At 41.6% G+C, this 25,832-nt stretch overlaps 1 protein-coding gene across 6 annotated transcripts in view; it reads right to left on the minus strand.

Annotated features, from left to right (window-relative positions):
- The window catches only part of EPB41L3 (erythrocyte membrane protein band 4.1 like 3), a 171,680-nt gene that overhangs the window by 53,794 nt on the left and 92,054 nt on the right, over positions 1–25,832 (minus strand). For all 6 annotated transcript variants that reach the window (XM_075533144.1, XM_075533145.1, XM_075533143.1 and 3 more), the window contains exons 4-6: positions 10,210–10,314; positions 7,952–7,994; positions 639–714 (exon numbers count right to left, since the gene is read on the minus strand). In XM_075533144.1, the coding sequence (XP_075389259.1) occupies positions 639–714; positions 7,952–7,994; positions 10,210–10,314 (224 nt within the window). The remainder of the gene's footprint in view (positions 1–638; positions 715–7,951; positions 7,995–10,209; positions 10,315–25,832) is intronic.

Consider the following 25,832-nt stretch of genomic DNA (forward strand, 5'->3'; position numbering starts at 1 on the left):
AGATCTGGAGGAACGCAGGGCAACCCCGTACACCAGGCACCAGGCTCCCGTTCAGGCACCAGGCGCTGTCACGAAGAGAGGAGGTTTGAAAGCTAGCTTCTTCTCGTCACATCTTTCCAGAAAGTAAGTGAAGAACCATTTTCTTTTTATAAACAGGGTACAGAAAGTAAAAAAGAAACATGTGTGTGAATGTGTAGCTATATATGCGGATTTGTGGCTCTGTACGAATGTGGGTTGTTTTTAAAACAGCCGTTATGAACCAGATATATATAAGAAAAGCATAAACAGCCACAGATATATTTCCCAGCAAGTTTTAAAGTGGGGACTCTAAGCAGCACTGCAACATGTAAGCCTGAATTTCATCTGATTCGTCTGTGGTGAATGGGTTACATCTGTCAGTTCAGCATGTTTCTCCACCAGGGTCAGGCAGAAGGCAGTATCAGCCTAGCACCAAAGAGTCCACTGTGAATAGATCTGATTTGGAAAATTCTCTCGTCAGATGCTGACTCCTAATGAGTTTGCCTTTTAGTTGCTATGGGAGTGTAGATGACCTGCGGCTTCCAGATGCACGCATGTGCTTCTCTGGAGACGCTCAGCAACCCCAGTAAACCGCCTTTGAACAGTCCCCGATTCATTACCTGGTGATATCTTCAGAAAGCTGGGCAGGGTCAGGGGGGTAAAATTTCACGTTAAACGAAAAGTGCCAAGCACCACCTGCAGGGAAGGGAGAAAACATGAAAACCTCAGACACCGCAGAGATTCTTGTTCTTCTTGATGCTTCCAATGAGAGTATTTATTGCCTTCATTCTTGGCGTCAACGTCCAGACCACTTTGGATCATCTGTGCTACTAGCAAGTGCAGTAAAGTCTGAAGACTCATACAGTTTCTAACCTTCACACCGAGCAAAGCCTTTACTGGTGCGTCTATGTGGCAAGGAAATGGACCTGCCTTTTTCAAGGACAAGGGTAAATATTTGAAAGAAGGGGGACAATGAAGATACAGATAATCTGAGATTAGATGAGTCTGGGATTGACTGGATTTACTGCTATGAATTTCTGGATAGCTCACATATGAAAATTATAGCAGTAATTCCCTTTTTCTTGGTCCTTTTTGCATTGTTATTACTTTGTCATATTCTATTATAATAACTGTCAAAGTACTATTCAAACTGCTGTATATACTCGAATATAAGCCGGCCCAAATATAAGCCGAGGTACCTAATTATTACCTGGGAAACCAGAAAAACTGATTGACTCGAGTATAAGCCTAGGGTGGGAAATGCAGGATGTGAAGTAACACAGAGACCAGAGGGGAGAGACGGAGCGCAGTCACAGACACATCCTTACCAGTTCAGCTGCTGGTGTAAGTGAATCACTATGGGTGCTTCTGCAAATTGGAGCCGTCCATGTCATAGGACGGCTCTGATTGGTTAGATGTGAGTAAACAAACATTCAAAGCCCTGCAGTGTCAGGGGGGCTTTGAATGAACAGCGGAAGAACGGCAATCACGCGCGAGATGTTACACCTCGCTGGGGTACCACTGACCCATGTATAAACTGAACCTGTTTTTCAGCAATTTTTTTTGTGCTGAAAAACTTGGCTTATACACCAGTATATACGGTATCTTATGGGGGAAGATGGTATGGTGAATATTTCTTTAATAAATGTCGGTTTTAAATTCTTTTTTTGCCTCAGGGAGATTTTTTATTAAATAGACACCTGAATATATTTACTTTGCATCCTCAATTTCCATGTCTTTAGCTTATGATTTGGGCTGATCCTCTTGATGGTTTATCATTCCTCCTCATGTGTCACCTACTTTGGGGTTCTCCAACAGCGAGGTGCTCGATCTCAGGTACATGCTCACCCACTCCAAAACTAGTCTTACTAAGCCTCCTATTTTATTAGTACTCTAATTGTATATGGCTTATCATTATAAATATAAAAAAGCAGAACAGTTTGCTCCTTCCTACATTTTATCTCTACATAATTCCTCCTCCAACTCAGTCACTCTGCTCCCTCTCCCTGGCCTCTAGTGCAGTGATTGGCTGAAGTCTGGGGATTCCTTTTCTGAGACGCTGTATAGACACGCACCCTCCACCCATGAAAGCACCCTAGCCTAGGTCCAACTGTAGTTTGAAAGGACTACTGGGACATCTCTCATCATCTCCCTGGCTTCTGAAGTGGGATCCCTGAATTTACTTTAGCCACAGACTTGCTTATTCCACGATGGTGTGCTAGACTTTCAGCTTCAAATACTCTAGGACTTCTCCATATTTTCTCTTTCCAATTAGTTTCGTCTCCTAGGAATGTCATTTTTTCCATAAGCCCTTCCCACACAGTCAGAAGAAAAGCACAGTGTCACTAGTATTTCCTACTAGCCGTTCTGTGTACTGTGCCCTTGCCTTTGTGCCAATACTTCACACGTATCCCACATGTTTGTCACCAACAGCATGCACCCACTTCTTAATGAACTCTAGCTTATCCTCGACACTGAAAACCCATGTAAGGCAGGAACAATAGCTGAGCTGATTTCTGAAGGACTTACCATAGGTGTCATTTGGGGCTTAATATTATTTTAAAACCACTCAGAAGATATTACTGAATGTTACTGAAGCTGTGCTATGAGTAATATGAATCTATGTTCTGTCAAATAAATATAATTTTAGTGGATTTTTCAATGTTGTAAAAAAAGGATCTTCATTATAAAAAGTCTGATTAGTTCTCACTTTCCTATTGATTTCCAACTGAATGACATCCACTTTCTTTACCCAGTGGAATTAAGACTAAGGGTAATTATGGAAAATGAATTTACTGCCCCTTTTATAATTTGTATCCACTTCAAAGTATGCGTTAAATCAAATCCAGTGAATAGTTTATCAATGTAATTGGATGTAATCTTATAATTAATTTAGGGTAAAAAAAAACTACATTGAAAACTCATAAGGAATGAGAGCACAGGAAATGTATGTCTGTGTAAAAATTCTCATTCTGGGAAAGTAACATTCAAACCACAGTGGGACAAGAATCCTCTGTGGGCGCATGTGAAATGCTAATTGGGATTCAGCCCTAGAAATTTATTTTCCAGAGATTTTGAATCTGGTAGAAGAACTTGTGGCTTTCATCAATACTCATCTTCACGAAGATTATCACTGACGATAAGGGTGACACAGCAAAGTGTGATGAAGAAGCAGGTGGTGCCTGACTACCAATTAGAAATAGTGTCTGGGGTCTTAAAGGCTCGTATTGAAACAAGCAGCCATCTAAACAAGTTACACCAGCACACGTGAGAAAGATGACAGTAACAAAATCCACAGATGACGAAGGGAAAAGTGTCAGAGCTTAAATTGTGAACATACAATTTGTAGAAGGCTACGGAGGACAAAGGGAGCCCAAATCCATCTGCAGAGTATCCAGTCAGAGGAAGCCTCTGGCAGATCCCCTCTAGTCACGACAAGGGACCAGAACAGCTTGACTACCAACCAGAGGTGCTTGTCAATTTGATAATGGCGGATCAAACCATGCTCCATCCAGTATGATACTCGGTTAGCTGACCTCCCTCCTGACTGAATTTGCTCTACGCTCAAATGTTTCTCGACAGAAATGTCTCTGGCTTTTGAAATGTAGCTGGTGGTCTTTTCTTTCTTAGTCTTTACTTTTTATCTTTATATTATCATTGCTTTGTTTTATTTTCATTTTGTTTTTTAATTTTTTGTTAGGCTTCCCAATTTATGAAGCACAGAATGAGTGGACATGAACTGATGCAATGGCTTATCGGGGACAGGGGCTGGGGTGGGAAGGGTGAGGGGAATTAGGGAGCAAACAGTGATGCAGGAGTGGGGAAAAAGCATGAGGACTGGTTGTGATAATGTGTGTACACTTTTAAAAAATGATTTAACTATGGAAGTGTATGGAATATGAACACTGTATCAAGAAAACGACTAAAGAAAAAAGGCAAAAAGAAACCAATCTTAACCAATGGTTACCATGGGTGAAGGAGGAAGAGTTTTTGCTTAGGGGCATTGAGGTAATGGTGGTGGAATAATTTAGAAAAGCATATCAATAATGTTTGCACGTAATGAGGAGTATAATCAAGGGCACTGAAGTATACATATGGAGGTTGTTTAACTGGAGAATGTTTTGTTGTGTATGTTTTGGCCACAATTAAAACAATTACACAATAACTGAGGATAAGGAAGAGGAAAAAGATTTAGAGTTGATTGTGCTAACTCTGCTTGATATGATTGAACAACCAAATTGTATGATATGTGGACGAACCGCCAATAAAACTGTTAAACAAAAACATAAGCCTCCTATGGTTCAAATCCAGGGGTGGTGGCGGGGGAAATGGGACCACACTTTGAAAACCATTACTTCTAAGGACTCCAAATCACTTCAGGCTTTTATAAGCATAATTTTGAAAGAGTGAAAAAGTTTAAGAAAACTACAATCTGTACTGTAATCAGGTGCCTTGGTGGCCTAGTGATTATGCCTGGGCTGGTAACCACAAGCTCTGCAGTTTGAAACCACATGCTGCTTCTTGGGAGAAAGATGGCTTTCTACTCCAGCATCAGTTAGCCTCAGACACCCACAGGGGGCAGTTCTCCCCTGTCCTGTAGGGTCACTGAGGGTCAGCCTTGACTCAATGGAGTTATACTGTAGTCAAAAAGATAAAAATCCAGTTAAGTCAGACATAAAATTAGAAATTAATGAGAAAGGCAGATTAGCACTTAAATATATATCCCAGAAAAGTGAAAAATTCCACAGAAACAAATCAACTGGAAGGATAGGCTCACGTAATGAATGGGCTTATAAGACTATTTCTCAGATGACGGCTGTTCCTATTGAGCCACAGGAAATGAAGCCGCTTGAACACATTAAAATGACTATCTCTATAATGATGATAAAAAATTTATGATAAACAGAAAACTGTGGAACTGAATAGAGTCCATTCTTATAAGTAAATTCTAATTTTAGTAGGCTGTGCATGCTGAATCTTAAATTTCTTAATACAGTGCGTTTATATAATAAAATGACTATGCCATATATCAAAGTTAATCTATTATAAATTTTAAGACTTGGCATGCATAAAAGATGACTAAAATTAGAACTGTTTTATAAGGATGAATTCTTGGGTTTTATATGTATATATTTTTTATTGATCATAGATTTGCAATTAAAAATCCTCTCCCAACTCATTCTGTATTCCCCAAAGATTTCATTCTACAGACATACACTGGACCTTTAGAATAAAAAGGACGGAAACATCCTTTCATTTTTTTATACTGAGGAAGAGGAGGTGATGGTCAGTAATGACAGTAGACGTGATAAGCAGTGTCTTGGTAGCCTGCGGACTTGGTGGAAAAGGCAAAGTTAAAGACAAAAATGGTAAATGTCATCCTTTAAAGGAATTATCATTTTTCTCACCTCGTCCTTTATTTGAAGACTGTCACTTGGGCTTCTCCACAGTGCAGTCATTTGCCTAATCTGCATGATAGAAATACCCTGTAGCCCTCACACTCTGGTTGGCCTGGGTTCCACCCCCACTCTCACCGCCCCCCCTTAGAAAGGCAGGTAGGAGACAGGGTGTGGAAAAAAAGAACTCTGTTAACAATAGGAAAAAAAGATGATTTATAATGACTTTCTTGTAAGAATACTATAGCTTCTCTTTGAAAACTCTATATATGCAATTATTAGTCAGTCAACCACAAAGCAGCCAGTTCATTAGTTAGATGGATACAAAGGATTTTCTGTAGTGCTATGATATGTATTCAGCACATCTGCTTTTACGAGCTTCATAAATCACCCTTTTATTAAATATGGAGTACATATTCATCATCTGAAATGTTTTATTATGGCTCTTTGAAACCAAAAACAGTACGATTTCTCCTTTTTATCATAACTTTGGATGTAGCTGGTCAGTAGCAATTTATCTATTTCTATCAAACTATTTCAGTGTCTGGTGAGCAGATACATTACATTTTTCTTCCGGGGGTGATAAATCTCACGCAGTATAAATGCTTTAACTGTATAAATAACCAGCAAACTCCAAATACCTAGATGTGCATTTTCTTTTTCCTGAATATTATATGCTGTTAAACCATTTTAAACTACTCACTATTCATTTTTTTTAAATTAGTGCTTTAAATATTTTAATATCCCAATACTTTCAAAAGCACTAGAAATATTTGCGATATCTTTTAATAGTAAACTAAATGTGAATGCTTTTAAAATGCATTAGGTATGCAAGTGAATGAACCTTGAATGCATTGATATAAATATATATTGATTTAAAATTAACATTATTTCAATTATAAAGTTTACTCATCTTTATTGAAATGTTAACTACAGGAAAAAAAATTTTAAATTTTGTTTTCTCTTTTCCAGTGCCTCACACCAGGGGTGCCACACTGGCAGCCCATGGGCTGCATGCGGCCCCAAGGTAATTTTTGGTGGCCCATGATGCTCTGAAGTATAATGTAACGAGGGAAATGTGTGTACAGTATTGCCTTGATCTCCCCTAAGCGCTATTTTCTTCGTAACATTTTTTTTCTATTTTCTTTTATTTCAGAGCATCGTGGGCCACAAAAAACTGCCTTAGAGCCGTGGGCTGCCAATTTGACACCCCTGCCCTACGCTGTAGTCTGGAGGTAATTACTGTTGAAGTCTTTCATGGCCTCCCCAAAATTTCCCCTAAATTTATATGTACATGCCTTCCTTTAAACAAATGGGGTCTTGTTATGCTCTACTACGGCCTGATCCTCTCCAAGGAGAGCTACAACATCACTCTACCTCATTCCACTTTGACGGCTGCCTTGGACTTGATGTCATTCTACGATTGATTTAACTGTTTCCTGACAAACAGATACTTAAGTTGTTCTTAGTATTTTTCCACTGCAAACAGTATTCTAATGAAGTTTCATGTATGTACACATATACATTTTCCTTTCCTGCTCATAAATTGAATAAAGTTCTTTCTACATGTAGAAATCAGAACAAAAACAAAGTCACTGCCATCGAATCGATGCTGATTCACAGTGACCCTACAGGACAAGCTAGAACTGCCCCATACGTTTCCACGACTTTAACTGTTTACAGGCGTGGACACCCTGCCCTTTCTCCTGAGGAGTGGCTCGTGGTTTCAAACACAACACCTTTTGCGTGGTAGCCCCCCAAAACCACTACGTCACCAGGGCTCATGGCTCATGTTACATGTAGAAATACTAGTTTAATACCTCCCTGTGCTCATTCCCAGACATTTAAAATAAACACTAACAATTTGTTGTAACAAGGATTACACAACCCATACTTCTACCAACTGTATGCACACAGTTGCCGGGTACAGTGTACTATTTAAAAATTTGTTTATCCAAACTGGTGGAAAATGCATTTTAATTTAAACTTATTTATTAGTAAGTTTTAGCAATCTGCCACAGATTTATTAGTTACTTATAATTTAATGTTGTGAACTTCTCATATCAATGTATAAGCAAGTAAAAGCATGCATTTCTTAATCTACTTTTAGGAACCAAGCAAAGAGGTTAATCATAAGACAGTACATTTCCATCGGTCTTGCTATTCAATTTCTGAAACACCAAATAGCTATTTCTTTTAACTTGACTTTTATATTTTTGTGGCAGTTAGGCTCAATCTAGCCTTAGTACTTATATTTGCAAACTTTCAATGGTTAACTCCTGTTTGCAGCTTCACTTGACAAAATCATCTATTTGATTTCAGTATATACATAAGGTGATAGGCCAATGCTATACTGATTTAATCTCTGAATTCTGCTTATTGAATATGAATTCTGTCTGAGCTACCCTGACCTTCCAAAGATCAAATTTGAGCTTTTAATTTGTCTTTCAAAAAAGTACTGTCAAAGTAGTCAATTGGGGACATACTGCTGACTAAAAACCCTCACATTTCATATGAAATAGTCCAACAGAACTTACTTCGAATTTGCTTTTTTATTTCCTTAGAAGGGTCCAGCCAATTCTGAAAAGGAAATGACAGTTTAAATTTGAGTCAAGGGAGAATAAAAAACCACATCATGTTTATCAGAGACAGACGCCCACTGATGGGATCATCCCCACAGGGACACCCACTAATGAGGGTGCTGTTGGACGGCCTGAGCAGCAGCTCTTCCCTGCCAGGCACTCACGGTAGAAAGAAAAAGAGAAACCTCCTGTGTGTACACAATTTGTGCTTGGCAACGCACTTTTTCTTTTACCATTGCCTCCAGTTAGACATTCAAGCGAGCACAGAAATAGAGGGGAGCAGGACAGAATGGAGACTGATTCCCTTTCCAGACGAGTTAGCAGAATGAATTAAGAAGACATGTCACTTGCCATGCCGATGCTCTGGTCATCTCTCCCCACATCAGTGACTCCTGTGATATAAAATCTCATCTATCTACCTCGAAAACCTCCCTCACAAATGAACACTTGCTTGAAATGGGTGTCTTTGCTCATCCCAAAAACCATACAGGCAATAATGAAGTTAGAAATGTTCCTGGCAAATCCCAAAGCATGACTCATTTGCACAAGATCAAAATGAGTCATGAACAAACCTTCTGTGACCGCATTTCTATCTGTGACCGCATTTCTACCACCAATATAACAGAACCTTTTCTTATGTTTTAGCCAGTTATGGGGATTAGCAAAGCCCTGAATAAACTCCAATAATCAGGTGTTAAAATACTAGAGGGCTTGCATTAGATATGAAATGCTCATTGAATGCATTAGACAAGCTTAAGTCAGCAAATGACCCATCCATCTCAAATTATGACTTGTAGAAAATGCAGCATAATGAGATGGACTAAAAAACGACAGCAGCCTCAATCTTGCACTACTCCCATACTGTATGTCACAACTCTACTATCTTCATAGAATTTGGGGATATGAACAAGTTTTCTACCAAAGTATTAATGTACTTGATCGTCATTGGCTAAAATAATGTGGTGCAATATGGCACTCCCACCCCACTGTAGACGTTAGGAATTTAGCAGTTTCCTTCATGAAGGAATATGGTGATGAATTGCATTTAGGGATTCAATATAGAAGGTGTGGAGAGATGAAAACCAAAACTCACTGATGTCAGGTCAATTCCAACTCACGGCGATAGGACAGGATAGAACTGCCCCTGTGGAGTTCTCAGACTATAATTTTAAAATTAATAAATCATTTTATTGGGGGTTCTTACAGCTCTAATAACAATCAATTGTATCAAACACATTTGTACATATGCTGCCAGCATCAATTTAAAAACATTTTCTTTCTGCTTTAACCCTTGGTAGTAGCTCCTCTTTTTTCCCTACCTCCCCCACCCTTCTACCCTCATGGACCCCTGCTAAATTATTATTATTTTCATATCTTACACCATCCATGGTATCTCTTTACCCATGTTTCTGTTGTTTGTCTCCCTGGGGTGGGGTGCGGGGGTGCTACACATATCATTGTAATTGGTTCCCGGTTTCTCCCCCTGCTCCCCCCACCTTCCCCCTACCCTATGGTATCGCTAGTCTTATTACTGTTCCTGAGGGGTTTATCTGTCCTGGATTCTGTGTGTCGAGAGCGCTTATCTGTACCAGTGTACATGCTCTGGTCTAGCTGGATTTGTAAGGTAGAAGTGGGGTCGTGATAGTGGAGAGGAGGGAGCATTAAAGAACTAGAGGAATGTTGTGTGTTCTGTTGGTGCTGTACTACACCCTGGCTGACTCGTTCCTTCCCTTTGACCCTTCTGTGAGGGAATGTCCAATTGTCTACACATGGGCTTTGGGTATCCTCTCCGACCCCTATCATTTGCATCAATATATTTGTTTGTTTGGGGTCTTCTGATGCCTGATGAGAGGCTATAACTTTTTTTATAGCAGTAGAAAGCCTCATCTTTCTTTCTTTTTTTAAAAATCACTTTATTGTGGGCTAGTGCAACTCTCATCACAATCCATATATGCATCCATTGTTTCAAGCACCCTGTAGATTTGTTGCCCTCAACATTCTAGAAAGCCTCATCTTTCTCTGGAGGAATGGCTAGTGGTTTCAAACTGCTGACCTGGCAATTAGCAGCTCAAAGCATAACCACGATGCCACCGGGGCCCCGCAGGGAGATGAAGGAGAGGTGGAACAATCGCCCAACTCTTTCCTTGTGTTCACTTGCCTGCAGTAATAAGCAGCAGAATCCCCTGTCTTTTGTATCGCTTTTCATCTCTCACCTTTTGGTTTTCAGCATCTCGATAGGTAAGCCCAAAGTAGTCCTTTTCTAGCAGGTTCAGGTGTTCACATACTTTATCAAACAACACTTGGCCTCTGGCTCGTTTCTAAAGAAAACAAGATGGAAAAAGAAATCAACATACAAAGTCAACGACTGCCGTATGACACTGGTAATAAGGTTTGTTGTGAATGTTTAGAAAGCTAGCGAAAAGTCTGGTCATCTCTCCACCTCATGTTTAACTAGGAAAACGGTCCAGTGGAGTGGCCTACGCCTACAAATGGGTTTGCACCTGGATGGTCCATATGCCTAATGAGCTTGGTGAGGTGTACCCAGAGGTGCCTTGGAAGAGTGCCTTGGTCATCACTCTGCTTCTGAAAGCCCCGGCACTGAAGGTGCTCTGGAGCACAAGTCTCCTCTCACACACGTGGTCCGCCATCCCTTGATTCAGCTGAAAGCAATCCATTTGGGGTTTTGTTTGTTTAGCTTGGGAAAAGGAGAGTCTCAAGTATTTTGTCAAATATATAGAGCATGTACTAACGTCACATTTCACAATCCCCTGACTCAGCTCACCATAAGCTGCTGGGCCTGAGAAGAATGAGCCTGTTACTTGAATTAGGAAGATAGACGCTAAGTTCAGACGTCCTCATGATGGATGACTTTCTTGCTATGCAATACTTTCTAAGGCCTACGAAATGAGCTCTATCAGCTTATTTTTATTTTTCAATTATTTTTTTGTTTTAAAGTCTGTCATGAATTTTTGCTTTGTATTAGTTTTCAACATTCATTTATTTTAACTCACATCTTTCTAGTTACATGCAATGAGATCATCACTTTCCTTAAGGGATATTTCATTTCATCCATATAAGTATAAAATGTAAAGAAACATGCCTTTTCGCTGACGAAGGAGCTCTGGTGGCAAAATAGTGAGGCTGGATGCTACCCCAAAGGTTGGGGGTTCAAACCCACCAACCCGCTTTTTACAACGAAGGACCTAGGGACTTATTCCAATAACGGTTTCTGCCAAGGAAACACTATGGGGCAATTCTAGCCTTCCTGCAGGGTCATTATGCGTCAGAATCAACTTGATGGCTGATGGTAACAACGTATCTTTGACCATAAAAAGCTCATCTGGAGAAAGAATAGAAGTAATCAATTGGGGGAATCATTCAGCCTACTTATGATATTTTTCTCTAAGTCCAAGTGATGTTTTTCTAGTAGAAAGACTGAATTTCATTAGGGTCTTTAGTGACGATAAACCTGAATGATATGAAACCATACTGTACCACATTTTCATTTAATCCCGGCAAGGGCTAAACCTGGCCGTGGAGTCGGAAATAAATCAACTAGCAATAAGCATGCTAGTTTACTTCTGTTTGTCGACACTAGCACGACACATTTAATGCGTTAAGCATCTATATCTCTGAAGATTTAATGTAATAACAAGACATTTGAAAACTGATCAACTCTGTGCCAAAGTAAAAGCTTTCAAACGACCTGCATGTGCTATGTTACTGTGCAACCACTTTTATACTGAAAGTTAGTTAACCAATTACTTCCTTCAAGCTTATTTAGCAATATACTTTTTATGATAAAAAAGGAAAGTCTAAAGTGTAGCCAGTTAAATATTCATGATGGATCTGGAAAAAACAAAACAGTTCCACACACAGCCACGATCAAGGTGAAACCGTTATAGAAAAAGGCTGCCATCCTCCCCCTTCTAGCCGATGCCACACTCCCACTTCAAGCCTGAAGTGACCGAGGGCTAATGGAAGGTGAGCTGGGTACCATCCAAGCGCCTTCTCTTGAGTTACACTGAGCAAGTAGGTAATTCAACTAGAAATCACTGAAATGATGTACAGCTGAGGCTCAAAAGCTTAGTGTGTTTACTAACTTCAGAAGAATAAGCCCACAATCACTACTCAAACACAGCATGTGAAATAAGCCTTTCTGCAGCATGAGTGAAAAGGTCATTCACAAGATTTCTATAGTAACTTTATAAACCACTGGTTTCTCAATGGATGCCTCACCAACTGTAGAGCCTGGAAACTTCTTGAAGATGAAAAGTCCCAAGGCCTACCACAACTCTACTGAATCAGAATTTTAGGGGGTTCTATAGAGCCCAGAAATCTGTATTTTAACAAGCCCTCCAGGTGATGTACACATGCACTCAGGTTCAAAAGCCTGTGCTAGAGAAGAATCACAAATCTATAGAGTGCATAAAGTTCGTATCAAATTGTCATTCTTAGTTGTCAACTTAGAGAAGCAATTTCTGAAGATTATCTTTAAAACTGTTTTCAGTGGGGCATTTCAAACATATACAAGGGTAGAGAGGGTAATACAATGAAATGGCAAATATCTGCTACTCTGAAACATCTCAGTAGTAAATCACATGTGAAGTGGTTTAATGATTGGTAGAGAAACTCCACTTTCTTTCAACTACAATTTCTAAAACCTTTTTTGAAGCTTCCTTGAATATACAGATGTGGACACACATGTCTAGATGGACACACATGTATATATCATGGGTGAAAGCAGAGAAAATCAGAAAGATGGTTTTTGCGTTTTATTGACAAACATGGATATAACAAACTAAGGATAATATTGAGGACAATAGGAATTCCAGAACACTTCATTGTGTTCATACGGAACCTGTACGTAGAACAAGAGGTGGGTCTTTGGAAAAGAACCAGGGTTTGTAAATCACTGCATGGTTTAAATCAGGAAAGGTGTGTCAGGGTTGTTTTCTTTCACCATACTTATTCAATCTGTATGCTAAGCAGATAATCGGAGAGCTGGATTATATGTAGAACATGGTATCAGGGTTGAAGGAGTGTTTATTATCAGCCTGGGATATGTAGACAGTACAACCTCGCTTGCTGAACTGAGGAGGACTTGAAGTACTTGCTGATGAAGAGCAAGGATTGCAGCCTTCATGACAGATTACAATTCAATGTAAAGAAAATAAAAACTCTCACTACTGGACCAAATAGGTAATATCTTCATAACTGGAGAAAATACCGAAGTTGTCAAGGTTTTGGTTTGGAAACAGCAGTTAAGAAATCAAAGGATGCACTGACCAAATCTGCGGCACAAGATCTCTTTACAATGTTGAAGGCCAATGAGATCATTCTGAAGACTAACGTGTCCCTGACTCAAGTCATGGCATTGTCAATCGCCCCGAATATGCACGTCAAAGTTGGACAATAAGGAAGACAGAAGAAGAACTGAAGCATTTGAACTATGGGGCTGGGGAAGAATACTCAAAGTACCGTGGACTGCCAGAAGAGCAAGCAAATGTCTTGGAAGAAGGACAGGCAGAATGGTTCGTGGAAGCAAGGAAGGTGAGCCTCTGACTTACATTCTTTGGGCATGTAATCAAGAGAGACCAGGCCCTGGTGAAGCCACCATGCTTGGTATAGTAGAGGGTCATTGAAAAAGAGCAATATCATCAAGGAAATGGATGGACACATTGGGCGTAAGCGTAACAATCGTGAGGATGGCGAAGGCTTGTGCAGTGTTTCCTTCTGTTGTGCATTGGCTCATTAGGAAGCACCACTGAGTTGATGGAACAACAACAAATATGCATACATACATATATGAGTCTATAGATGTATAAGAATTACTTTAAAAATCTTAATGCCTTTATCACATCTTAAACAAACTACCAAGTAATTTGTTAATATTATCTAGTATTTAGTCCATCAGTCCTTTACTTTTTCCAATTGTTTCAAAGGCCTTTCCTTGTGTTTGAAAAATTCATACACTGCCATTAGTTGAACTTTCTCTTTAGTCTCTCTTACTCTGCAAGTCCTCCATTAATCCTGGTTCTTTCTTTGTGCGGCCTATAATTTGGTGGTTAAACCTCAAAGCTCCATTCTCATTTGAATTCTCCCCCCCTCCCCCACACACAGGTGATGCTGCATGATCTTATCAGGAGGCACACAATGACCGATTGCTTATTTCTGGCATTAGCAGCCACTGGTGATTAGCGCCAACATCCACTCTTGAAAGGCTGCAAAGTGGTGAAATCTAATTCCAGTCATCACTTCGTTTATTAGCAGAAATCTATCTGTAAAGACATACTTCTCTGTTTCAGAGTTATTTCACTCAGCGGCACAGTTTGATTTGGAAAGTCAGGACAAATTGTTCTCTCCTTTAATCCACTTTCAAATCATTGTGTTGGCTGACACCCCCAGACCCAATTAGAACCGCTCTTTATAATGTCACTATAAACTCAGGGAGGCCCGGGGTGGCTCAATACAGCACAAAGAGGTGTTATCCATAACGATGGTGCCAATGCCTCGGTGGGAGCATCTTTCCTGAAGCTCCTGCCCCGGACCAATGTCGATCTGCTCCGCGATGGTGTGGTCATTGCGTCTGCGTGCACTCCCCGTGCGAAGAGTGCCTTCCGCATTTCTTTTCTGGGAACACTGCTTTTCTAAATCATCCAGATGGCAAGCTTTCCTGGATCCCGCCCTCTCCTTTTCCCTGACTCTAGCGCTACCAACTGGGCTCATTTCACTGAGGCAGCAATCATCGAGCCTTTCTGTCCCCGTCCTCTGACGCCTCTCTACACCACGAAGAGACTCTTAACCACGTTCTCACCTAGCCTCATCACAACAGCCTGATTTGGGCAAGTAAACTGTATTACCTTGTTTAAAAGCTCTCCCTGGCTCCTTGCTGTCGAGTGAGTCAAACAGTCAATAATTATCAACAGGGAATCCTTAGTCTAATATATCTGTATTGGTACCTAGACCACACCCTGTGACTCCTATGCTCTGTGCTGGGACAATTTCCTGGAAAGGTGGGCATTCCTTGTGCTCTGGTAACTGTGCCCTGTCTGAAATACTGTCTGGCTCATCACCTGTCAAGGGTTCTCATCTGTCAAGACTTCTCCAGGGCCACTCTCAAAAAGCATTTCCTCTAAGGAGCCGATATTAAGGGCTCAAGTAGAGGGCAAATGTTTTGAGAATGACGATGGCAACAAATGTACATATGTGCTTGACACAATGGATGGATATATGGATTGTGATAAGAATTGTATGAGCCCCCAATGAAATGATTTATTTAAAAACAAACAAGCATTTCCTCTCCTACCAGTGACATGTGACTTTTGTCCTAGGCCACAGTGCTTTGTTGTGCTATGTGGGCACTTGCCATGGCCTTCCCCGAATCACCGCCACCGTTCTGTGTACTTCTCACCGCAGACACGCAGGGAGTGGCTGGCACGACACCCCCTGTAGTTTACTAAACATAGGGCTTCACATTTGGCCAAATGTTATTAGAAGATTAAGAAGGTAACTTAATTTGTTACCCAATGTCACAGAAACAATAATTAATGGTTGTAAATGTAAAAACCTTCACTGTCCAAACCCACCTTCGGCAGTTCTCAGAATTTCTGGTGATCGGCCCAAAGCCTTTGCATGTTTTAATACTCCCCAGGTGATGCATGCAGGCTTGACTGAGCACCACACTTCAAGCTTAAATGGGTCAATACGTTAAAGATATCTAAATATGAAAGCTCAAGTTATTACCTTAAAAAAAGTTAATTTGCAATGTTTTCTGATTGAGCTTAGGCCTGACTCAGGTCTCCTCTTACACCAAACCTGGGTTATTTACATATAGACATACACACATGCTTAAAATCGTAAGAAATCTCATCCAGTAAACTTTTGTACACGGTCTTGAGAAATGGCAAAGCAGCCAAATGCTTGAATATTCCCATGAGAAATGATAAACCACAAAATACTAAGATATCCAACTTACATCTAAAGCTATGGATAAAATGTATGAATTATAAATGTTCTGAAATTTACTGACTGTTCTTTATTATAAAATATGTTGGCCTTTCTGTAGCTAAAACATAGACTTTTACTCAAGATCCTTCCAAACTACTGGAGAATCGCACTGGTGGATTCACAAATGCCCCGGGTTCTGCTTCACGAATAGCGCACACACAGTGATGGCTGCAATGGATTGAGAGGAGCGGCCTCGGACCAGACCAGGGAAGGATGACAAGCACACGGGGCTTTCTTAAAATGTCCCTTGACATTCCCTTCTTCAATTTGTGCTGAGTGTGAAAGTAGGAATCACAAACTGCATCCAATCACAGCACAAGACTATAATAGAAATAGTTTTTTCCCTTTAAACTCATAAGGCCATGAATCAGCCTGACGGAAGCTCTCTTTGAGCAAAGGTGAAAAGCTGAAATTAGAAAACTTTGTCAAGTCCAATATAGTCTTCTACCCGTAGAAGATGGTGTACAGTTCTTATCTCTCCCACGCTGCACAATCATAAAGAAGACGAGAAAGTGCAAGCTGCTCTCCTCGAGAGCGGCAGGAACCAAGGCTAACTAACCCCCCAACTGGCACACAAGGGGCACAAGGCTCATCAGAATGTAGGCATGCAACTTTTTAACTATCGACGGCAATGAGGAAGAAGTAGAACACTCTCCTTAAGGGTAAAAAGCAATATTAATGCAAAAGAATATTTTAGAGTTGTGATAGAACTTTCTTTCAGAAAGAATTAACTATTATATTCTGTATCAGGATTTCAACTCCTGAGAGAATGTCAATAGGGCCATGTACTTCACTCTTTCTCATATATTTTCCTCAAATACACTGTGACTTTCTCATATTCTTCCCGGTATCACAGCATTGTGTGATCTATCGTTGCTTGTTAAGGACATCAAATGGTCCACCCATTTTAGTGCCCTTGATATAGTGTATTGAACACAGGAGACCACGAACATATGTGGATTTGAAAAGGTGTTTGCACATTTATCTTGGATTAACCTCAAATCAAAATATCATGTCTCCTTACCCCCATGGTATCTAGATTCCCTCAAGTGCGTTGCTTTTACTGAAGTAGATTCCATTTTCCTCATTTCTGAAGGTTGATCAAAAGTCTCTTTCTAAAAATGATTTCTATCACCCTTTACCCCAAATACAGCTGCATAAGAAATGATCATCAAAATATTTAGGTCAGAGCTTGAGCCCCAGCATGATGTCCTGCTCCAGGGCCGGGGCGCTCCTGATAACAGGCATGGAGATACAGTTCCGCTGTCCTTGCTTCTGAGGAGTATTCGTAGCTGTACTTTTCCAAGATACATGTGTTTGCTCTTCTGGCAGTCCATGGTCTTTGAAGATGCCCTTGCCCCAAATGGCCTTTAAAATGTATTGGGTAGACTTGAACATTTTGGTACATCTGACGCTGACATAAAAGGATCACATATGATCACATACATGGCAAGCAATGCAAATGAATTTTTCAAATGCAATAGTTGAACTATGTTTTGAATGAGAGCTTTCTATTCCGTGCACAAATACTTCCAGCTACACAAGTCCCCTCTTGCTCATTAAGCCCCTCTCTCTTTTCCTAAGAGACCCTTTTCTTTCAGCCACAAGCCCTTTCTGCTTTCATTGTGTTCTAGCAATCTCGGCCTCTGTTAGAAAGGAGACTTGTGTGCTCAGAGAATCCACTGTGGTAGATAATTGCTTCCCAGTGAAGCATGCTTCTTCTTGGCCAGCAAAAATACGGAGCTTGGTTTTTGACAAAGAGTTTCACATCACCCATATGAGTGGCTAGCAGGGAACTGTCAGACAACATTTCCTGCTGCTAATCTGCTAAGAATTCGGGTCATTAAGCCAATGTGTACAGAACGAATATAGCAAAGGATGCCTTGGAGAGAGGAACGTTTGGGAGGCAGAAACTTAAACTTGAATCCTGGGAAACAACCCTGACAGCTAGCTCTGTGGGGCATGGGACTTTGAGCTGTGCACCCCCTCTCCCCAACCCCGGCATGAGGAAATATGAACTCTCCTTTCCAAGACATTAAAAAAAAAAGACAAACTCAACCTAATAGTGATTTATTCATTTGGTCAAAAAGAGACCATGCAATGGAAATATTAACAATGACAACACCACTCTTAATCATGAATTTACAGTTCTGTCATTTTTCAATTCCTCTAGGCTTTGAGGATCAAAATAGTGCATGACTAATAATGTTACTGTCTTTCAAAATAAATTAACAAGTGAATTGTCTCTCTCCATCAACTGTTCTCGCCTGTTAGTAAGGTACAGCTGCAAGTCGGCAGGCAGAGGAAGGACATCAGCATTATTAAACTGCCTACCCACCTCACAGAATTAAAATGCAATGATACTATTATGCCACTTAAATATATTTTTAATTATCTTATACTCAATGTAAGGCTTATTTCTCCTTTGCCATTGAGTTGATTCTGGTTCACAGCAACCTCACATGACAGAGCAGATCTGCCCCACCGGCTCCAAAGCTGAAATCTTTACGGAAGCCGCCTGCCACATCTTCCTCCCGAGGAGCTGTGTGTGGGTTTACACCTTTCTGTTGGCAGCTGGAGGCTTAAACACTGCACCACTAGGGCTCACTGTAAGGTCTACAGTAAAGTACAAACAAGTATCTGGTAAAAGACAAACCAACCTGGATACATGACCACACTGTAAGTGACCACACTGTAAGTGTGACTTGGGTGACGCTCATTTCCCTTTGAGTATGTAGGACATTTTGGATTTCCGAGGACTTAAAACCCAGTACACAGAGGGGGAGAGCCTTTTGATTATTAATGATTTTGAGTCTGTATATATTTTCTTCACCTTTTCCTGATACCTTCGGTAACTGAAATATACCAGTCTGGGCTACAGTGAAATCAACACAGCACAGTCAGTATCATTTTCCAGCAGTCCTCTGTCAGACGCTTTCTGGCTTAAGTTTGCCTGAGCTCACAATCCTGAAAAGCCAGCACTAATCCTCTTTGCCTGGCAGTCGGTCCCCAGTCCCTCATGCAGGGGTGGGGAAGCGGCTGCTAAGCCCTGCTAAGAAGAGGGGAAGCTTGGTTCTAACTCCAAAGGAGACAGGACAAGCCCAGGTGTTCTCCCTTCACAGGCAGGGTCGGGAGAGACTGAGCAGCAGGTTGTCCTGCAGCCTATCTGCTCCAGCCTCTTCAGAACCTCAGCCGCCACTCTCACTCTCATCAGCGACGTCCATCGAAGCTATAGCGCTGTTTTCATTGAAGTATGAATGGGATCCGAGTATATTAATGGTAAGTCACATAAAACTTAAAGTAGGGCAAATAGAATCAAAAGCATATTGCTTGGAAAGCACGGACGACCTTTAGCCTGTCAAAAACCTGTACAGCTCTTCTGTTTTACAGGGAATGCACACCACTGTTCAAATAATAACATGCCACACGTTTCTTCAGATGATTGTTTTACCTCTGCCGACAAGAGAGCAACAATAGCCCTTGGTGCCTATCTGTCCTCAAGGTCGGACCACGGTGATTCAGAACTTAGGAATTTCAAATGCTACCAGAGACTCGGGCCTTCGGCACCGGGCTGCACCTAGCTGCCGTGCAGGCCGCTGGTGCTCACCAGCCACTCCACAGGAGAAAGAGGGGACTCTCTGCTCTTGTCCAGGCGGAAAACACCATGGAGCAGCTTTATTCTCTCCTGGAGGGTCACCAGGAGCCAGAGCGAACTTGCAATCGCAGTGGGACAAAGTGTTCACTGCTATCTGAGAAGTTGGGAGGTTCAAATCCACTCCTCCGGAGGAAGGCCTGGCTGCTTACTGCTGAGAAGTCTGTCATGGAAAACCCAGTGCTGCAGAGTCAATGTCGCCTCAACGGTAACTTGAATGGGTTTCTTTTTACTTAACAAAGGGTTGATGTTGTGAAACAGTCTAGCTGCTCTGAGCAGAAGATTGAGGGCTCACACCTCTGTTCCTGAAAACCCCACGAAGCAGTCTACTCTGCACATAGGCACTCGTCATGAGTGGCAATGAACCTGATGACCATGGACAAGAGCAGCCCCTCCTGGGTGGTTTCACAAGGAACAGCAGGCAGCAGATCAATCATAACCCACCTTCTTTTAACTCCACTCTCACAAGTTGAAGGAAAAAGCTCAAAGAAATAAATCCATGTGTGACGAACAGAACTGAACTATCAGATCCAGTGAGATGGTTCTCGGACGCAGCATGTGGGATCAGAACCCGCTCCAGGCCTGCATGGCCTGACCGGCCAGTTCTACCAGCTGCTTGCTGTCCACACCTCCAGTCATCCAACCCACCTCCCCATTTGCTCTCACAGGCCCCTCCACCAGAGGGAGCATCTAGACCAGTGGTTCTCAACCTTCCTAATGCTGCGACCGTTTAATACAGTTCATGTTGTGGTGGCCCCCAGCCATAAAATTATTTTTGTTGCTACTTCATCACTGTCATTTTGCTACTGTTATGAATGGTGATGTAAATATCTGATAGGCAGGATGTATTTTCACTGTTACAAATTGAACATAATTAAAGGATAGCAATTAGTCACAAAACAATATATAAGTATATATTGTGAAATTTTATTTCTAAAGACAAATAAATGAAATTTTGTCTTGAAGCATGGTGTAGCTTGGGTAACAGTCTTCACGCCGGGTACTAATATGTGGGTGTATCTGCATGTGGGCGGACCCACCTGGAGACGGACAGAGAAGCGGTGTCTCGGTTCCTAAGACCATGGGAAAGATGTGTTTCTGATGGTCTTAGGCGACTCCTGTGAAAGGGTCATTCAACCCCCAAAGGGGTCGTGATCCACGGGTTGAGGACCGCTGATCTACATGTTAGCTCCGCAGCCTGGGAGCGATCTCCCTGCTTATCCTTCAGATCCCAGACAAGGCACCTTTAGTCGGATCCCATCCTCAACTTTCCTGGCCATGCCCAGTGCTTTGTAGCTCCTGCACTGCATGTGCGGTGGGAACAAATGTACATCTTTGTCCCAGTAATTGAGAAGTGTTAAGGATAACCTCACAGATAAGCAGTGTTCACTGATAACTGTATTCTCCACACATACTACACAGTACCTGGTGATCACTTTTTTTTTCCTTAAAGAAAATCAAGCTAAATAATACATTTGGGATTTATTTCCTGCTTCAAATTTAGAAATGTGTTGTTTATATTTCTCTATCACATGGGTGTAATATTCCCTGGCCAGATCTAGAGCGCCCTTATAATTTTTTTTAATTTGTAAAAAAACCCTTTATTCTCACAAATGCAAGATTTTTTTAAATTCAACATCCCCCCCACCCCCACATGTTTCAGGTTAACTTCAAAGTGAATTTCTGGTCTGTTCTTCTTAAATTCAAGTTATCAAAAAGCAAGGGTTTCTGAATTGTCATTATTCCATTATTTTCACTTGATGGTCCTCGTGAAACCAACCAACCAACAAACCAACCCTAGGCTTCTCCTGGTTTTTAAGGATCGTCCCTTGGCTTAGTTGCCTTAGTTCAGTTTGGCCCCTCAGGTATTAATTAATGAACAGATCTGAGAATCTTTAGACGGCCTGCCTTGTCTGGACAGTCCTTTGATGGATGTGGACAGCAGAGACCCACGGGTTAGACATTTGGATGATAAGAATATTCTCTCTCTCCCTACCCAACCGGGGGGAATATCCTGTAAACATGTGGGTGACAGTTTGAAGAGTAAGTATGAAGAGTGGAAATTAATTGGTCTCATAACTGACCAAAACTCTAAAACTGGTCTCAGTGCTGTTGCAGCAGTCATCTATCACATCCAGTGAGATTTCAGTTAAAATTCCTAAAAGGCAGATGACCTCATTTGCATATCTCAGCAGACATTTTCCGTCAAGGTTATCTTGAAGTTAAATTGCTCAAGCTTAAATACGATACGGGAGCTTTAAAATGTTTATGGGACAAATGTGTCAACGACAAGCTCTGTTGAGTATGGAGTCTTCAGTTTCCTTTGGTTTGCACAACGGCCTAGATGTCAAACTAATCTTGCAGGCAAGTCGCAGCCCTGCTCCTGACATTTCCATGGCAGTCTCCAGGCAGAAAGTGGTGGTGTCCTGCTGTGGTTACGTCCTTGCGAAGCCCTCACCACCCAGGAGATTGAAATAGACAGTCATACATTATACCAACATCACAAAAAGGTGTCCTCCAGATAATTAACAAAGAACACAATCTCAAACTGTCAAGTCATCCCTAAACATTTCACAAAAGGTTTGACTCAAAGAAACAGCGGTCCCTGAAACTTTCCTGCGGGCTGTTCACAAGCCCTGCCGAGAATGCGCTAGAAGAGAGAAGTTTCCCTCCTATGACTGGACCAGGAATACGTGTGCTTCTTTTGCACGTGGGGTGTGTTTTTATTGTGTGGAGCCTGTGAGTCACCGCTTCCCCTTCACTGACTGTTAGAATTCTCAGAACACATACTCCGTGTCCTGACCTCATTCTTGGCTTCTCATGTTCGCTTGGTCCTGCTTTCTATAAATATTTCCTTCTCATTTTAATCCACATATTTATACAACTAACACACCTGAACTCCATACTAGATAGAATCTAGTGGGGAATAAGTCATAGAAACCCAAAGTTAAAATAAAATGTACTTTTAACACAAATGATCATTTCCAATGCAGTTTTTCCCCCTCCTTCCCTTCTGAGTGCTGTACTACAGAGCATGACATTCTGCGCAGCAGTTTCCCTCAAGGAATAAAGGGAGACACTGGCAGAGGCATTTTTGCTTTGGGTAATCATTTAAAGCCAAGCCTGTGCTTTACAAGCGCAGTCTCATGGAAGCTCCGTAAAGAATGTGGTGACACTTCAGTGACCTATTTGCTGTTACCAGGGCATTCTATAAGAAATAACAAGTCTTTACTCCTTCCCATTTTCCAAACATCACAACAAGAGCTAATTCCTTGAGCAGGCTGTGCATCTGCACACCGTCGCTCAGTGCTGTAACCGGCAGCGGGGGAAGGAGGTGCATTCCTAAGTGCACCGCATTAGAAAATGACTCCAATTGTGTCTGCCAGTTAGACACAGCTGCTGGGCGCACTGAACAAATACATTCCCACACGACAAGGGATCTTGCTTATTAACAAGAAGAACCCTTTGCTGGCCAAAGTAGTCTAATATACGGTCTAATCTGGCTTGCATTCCAGTTTGCCAGTTGTAGAAGTACCCTTACCTGGACTGCAAGGGGGGGAAAAATCAATCTTGGAAGAGAGGTAAATGGTAGAAAACGAAACTTCAAGCATTTAGAAATAAAATATCGGTGAGAGTTACAGGGCAAGGGGAATCACACCAACATATCAGGAAGACAGCTTTATTTTGTAGTGTCTCCCAACAAAAAGGGCACGCAACCTGGAGCTGATGATCCCGTCCTCTAACAAGCATATAACGAGCTGAGAGTTCACTCGCTGGTCAATACAGCACACAGTTGAAGAGGAAGAGGACTTCTCGGGTTCTGATGTGGTGAGAGGCAGAGAGACCAGCTGGTTCAGCACTAGGTGCCCGGTGCCCCCAGTCAGCAAGAGGTGAGGCCAGAAGGAGGAGGATGGAAGTTACCTCTGACTATAAACTTAACCTGAAGAAATGCTGGGCATTTTTCTCTACGGGTTTTCTCTTAAACCAAAGCAGAATTCATTTACTCCAAGTGAAGAAGAGTTTCTTAACACCACTCTCTCACACCTTGACGTATAATAATAGCACCTAAGATATCTCACTGATAGAGTATGCTAATGCAAAACAATGCCTGATACTCAACCCAAGTTGTTCACGGAAATGAGACATCAGTCATTCCTCATCATCAGTGCAATGCTATGGTTCTTATCACTGTGTGTAGCTGAAATTCTACGGCACAGAAGAAACGCAAAGGGCTAGAATACAGAATGAAGGGAGAACTGGCGTGAACTGGAGGAAGGCAGGGGAATAAATCACAACACACGACAACATCTCATTATGCTCACAGATAGTACCTTACACAACCCCTGGCTGCCTGCTGTCTACAGCTCATGGTGCAGCGTTGTAAATGGCATTTGGAAAATGAAGGTTTGTATACTTAGACCTGTTTTTCAAATCATTTGAAGCCAGCTCATTCAGTCATATGCCTTACTGTGATTTCCTCATGGGGTCAGACATAACCACACACATGGATTTATATATGCTGATAGATACACCCATAGGAGCCCTGGTGGTGTTGCCAGGTCAGCACTGGATTGGAACCAGAGGTTCGTGGTTTGAACCACTGAGGAAAAGATTGGGCTATCCGCAACTCAGAAATACTGTACAGAGTGGATATGATGAGTTGGAACTGGCTCAAAGACCTTGGGTTTGCCTTTTTGTTTTTTTAGAGATACGCCAAGAAATCCTGGTGATGTAAACCTTATCTATCTTTTTTCAGGGTTTTCCTTGTTAGAGAAGACTGATTTTTGTGTCTTGATCCTGTACAATCTTGATTATCACCTTGATTTCCCCTCCATATGAAAGCTCCCCATTTTGAGAGGAGCTCTTGGTGGCACAATGAGTTACAAATTGGACTAATGGCAAGGTCAGCAGTTTGAAACCACCAGCTGCTCCGTGGGAGGAAGATGAGGCTTTCTGCCCCTGTAAATACTGACCCCTTGAAAACTCACCCAGGCAGTCATTACTCTGCCCTACAGGGAGCTGATTTGATGATAATTGGTTTGATGGTGATAATTTGATTTGATTTGTTTACAGCTAATCAGATTCCGGTTTTCAAGTATTGCAGTTTCATTTGACTTTTTGAGAGCTCTTCATCTGGGTTGGCCTATAAGTGGCGCCATAGTGAGTCTTGTTCTCAGGATGTTGCCAGAGATCATCGGTTCCCTCCCAAGATCTCTAATATTTCTTGTCATGTTGACCTGGTTTTTACAAATCCCTTTTATTGATCTGAGAAGGTCCTAGTTGTGCTATGCTATCCAAAGGACAAGTTTGCTGGATGTACATATCTTTTTTTCGGCCATTCTTTCCGCCCAGGATTTTATAAATGTCATCTCACTCTCTCTTGTCTCTTCAGTTTCTGCTGAGCAGCGAGCCATTGGTCTTCTTGGTGAACTTGCTGGAGAGTCCGTGCATGGCTCTCAGTACCCTTGGTCTTTGGCTTTGGAAAGGGTGATCACAACGTATCAGTGAATTTTTTTAGGGTCGATACTGTAGGAGTTCATTGCACTTCTTAGATGGGAATTTTTCTCATCTTTCACGACAGGAGAATTTTCTGTCAATAAATCTTTTAAAATTGTGTGCTTTTGTCTCTTCTGGAATTTCAATTACATGTAAGTCCTTCCTCTGAATAGTGTCCTATTTTCCTTTCAAGCTTTTTTCCATTCTTTGATTGTGCCTCAAGCAAGTTAGTATGACAAGATGTGTGTGCTTCGTTGATTTTTCCTTCCATTGATTTAACTGCATGCCTCTGTCCTTCCATTGAGTTATCAATGTCTAATAATTTACTGCCAATCTTCTGGCTCTCTAGCAATGATTTGTGTAGGGTTACAAACGGTCTACTTTCGTCATTTTACTTCGTGCACTGCTTTCCTGAAGTCTTCCAGGCATCTTCCTGTGGGTTCCTTGGCCTCTCGAGGCGCCCACATACAGTGAGAGCACCCGACAGGAGTGGCAAAATAAGGGAGCGGGGTTACAGACAGACTTTGCCTGGTTCATTGTAGTAGAGCGGATTATTCTCTAGTGTCTAGTTTCAGTTACTAAAAGAAGTACATTTACAAAACACAAGCTGGTCCAATGGTTCCCCTGTGTAAAGTCCCTAGAGAGCACCCCTACTATGATGGCCCCGGAGCTTTCTAT

Source organism: Tenrec ecaudatus, chromosome 15, assembly GCF_050624435.1.
Source record: "Tenrec ecaudatus isolate mTenEca1 chromosome 15, mTenEca1.hap1, whole genome shotgun sequence".
Classification (NCBI taxonomy): Eukaryota; Metazoa; Chordata; class Mammalia; order Afrosoricida; family Tenrecidae; genus Tenrec; species Tenrec ecaudatus.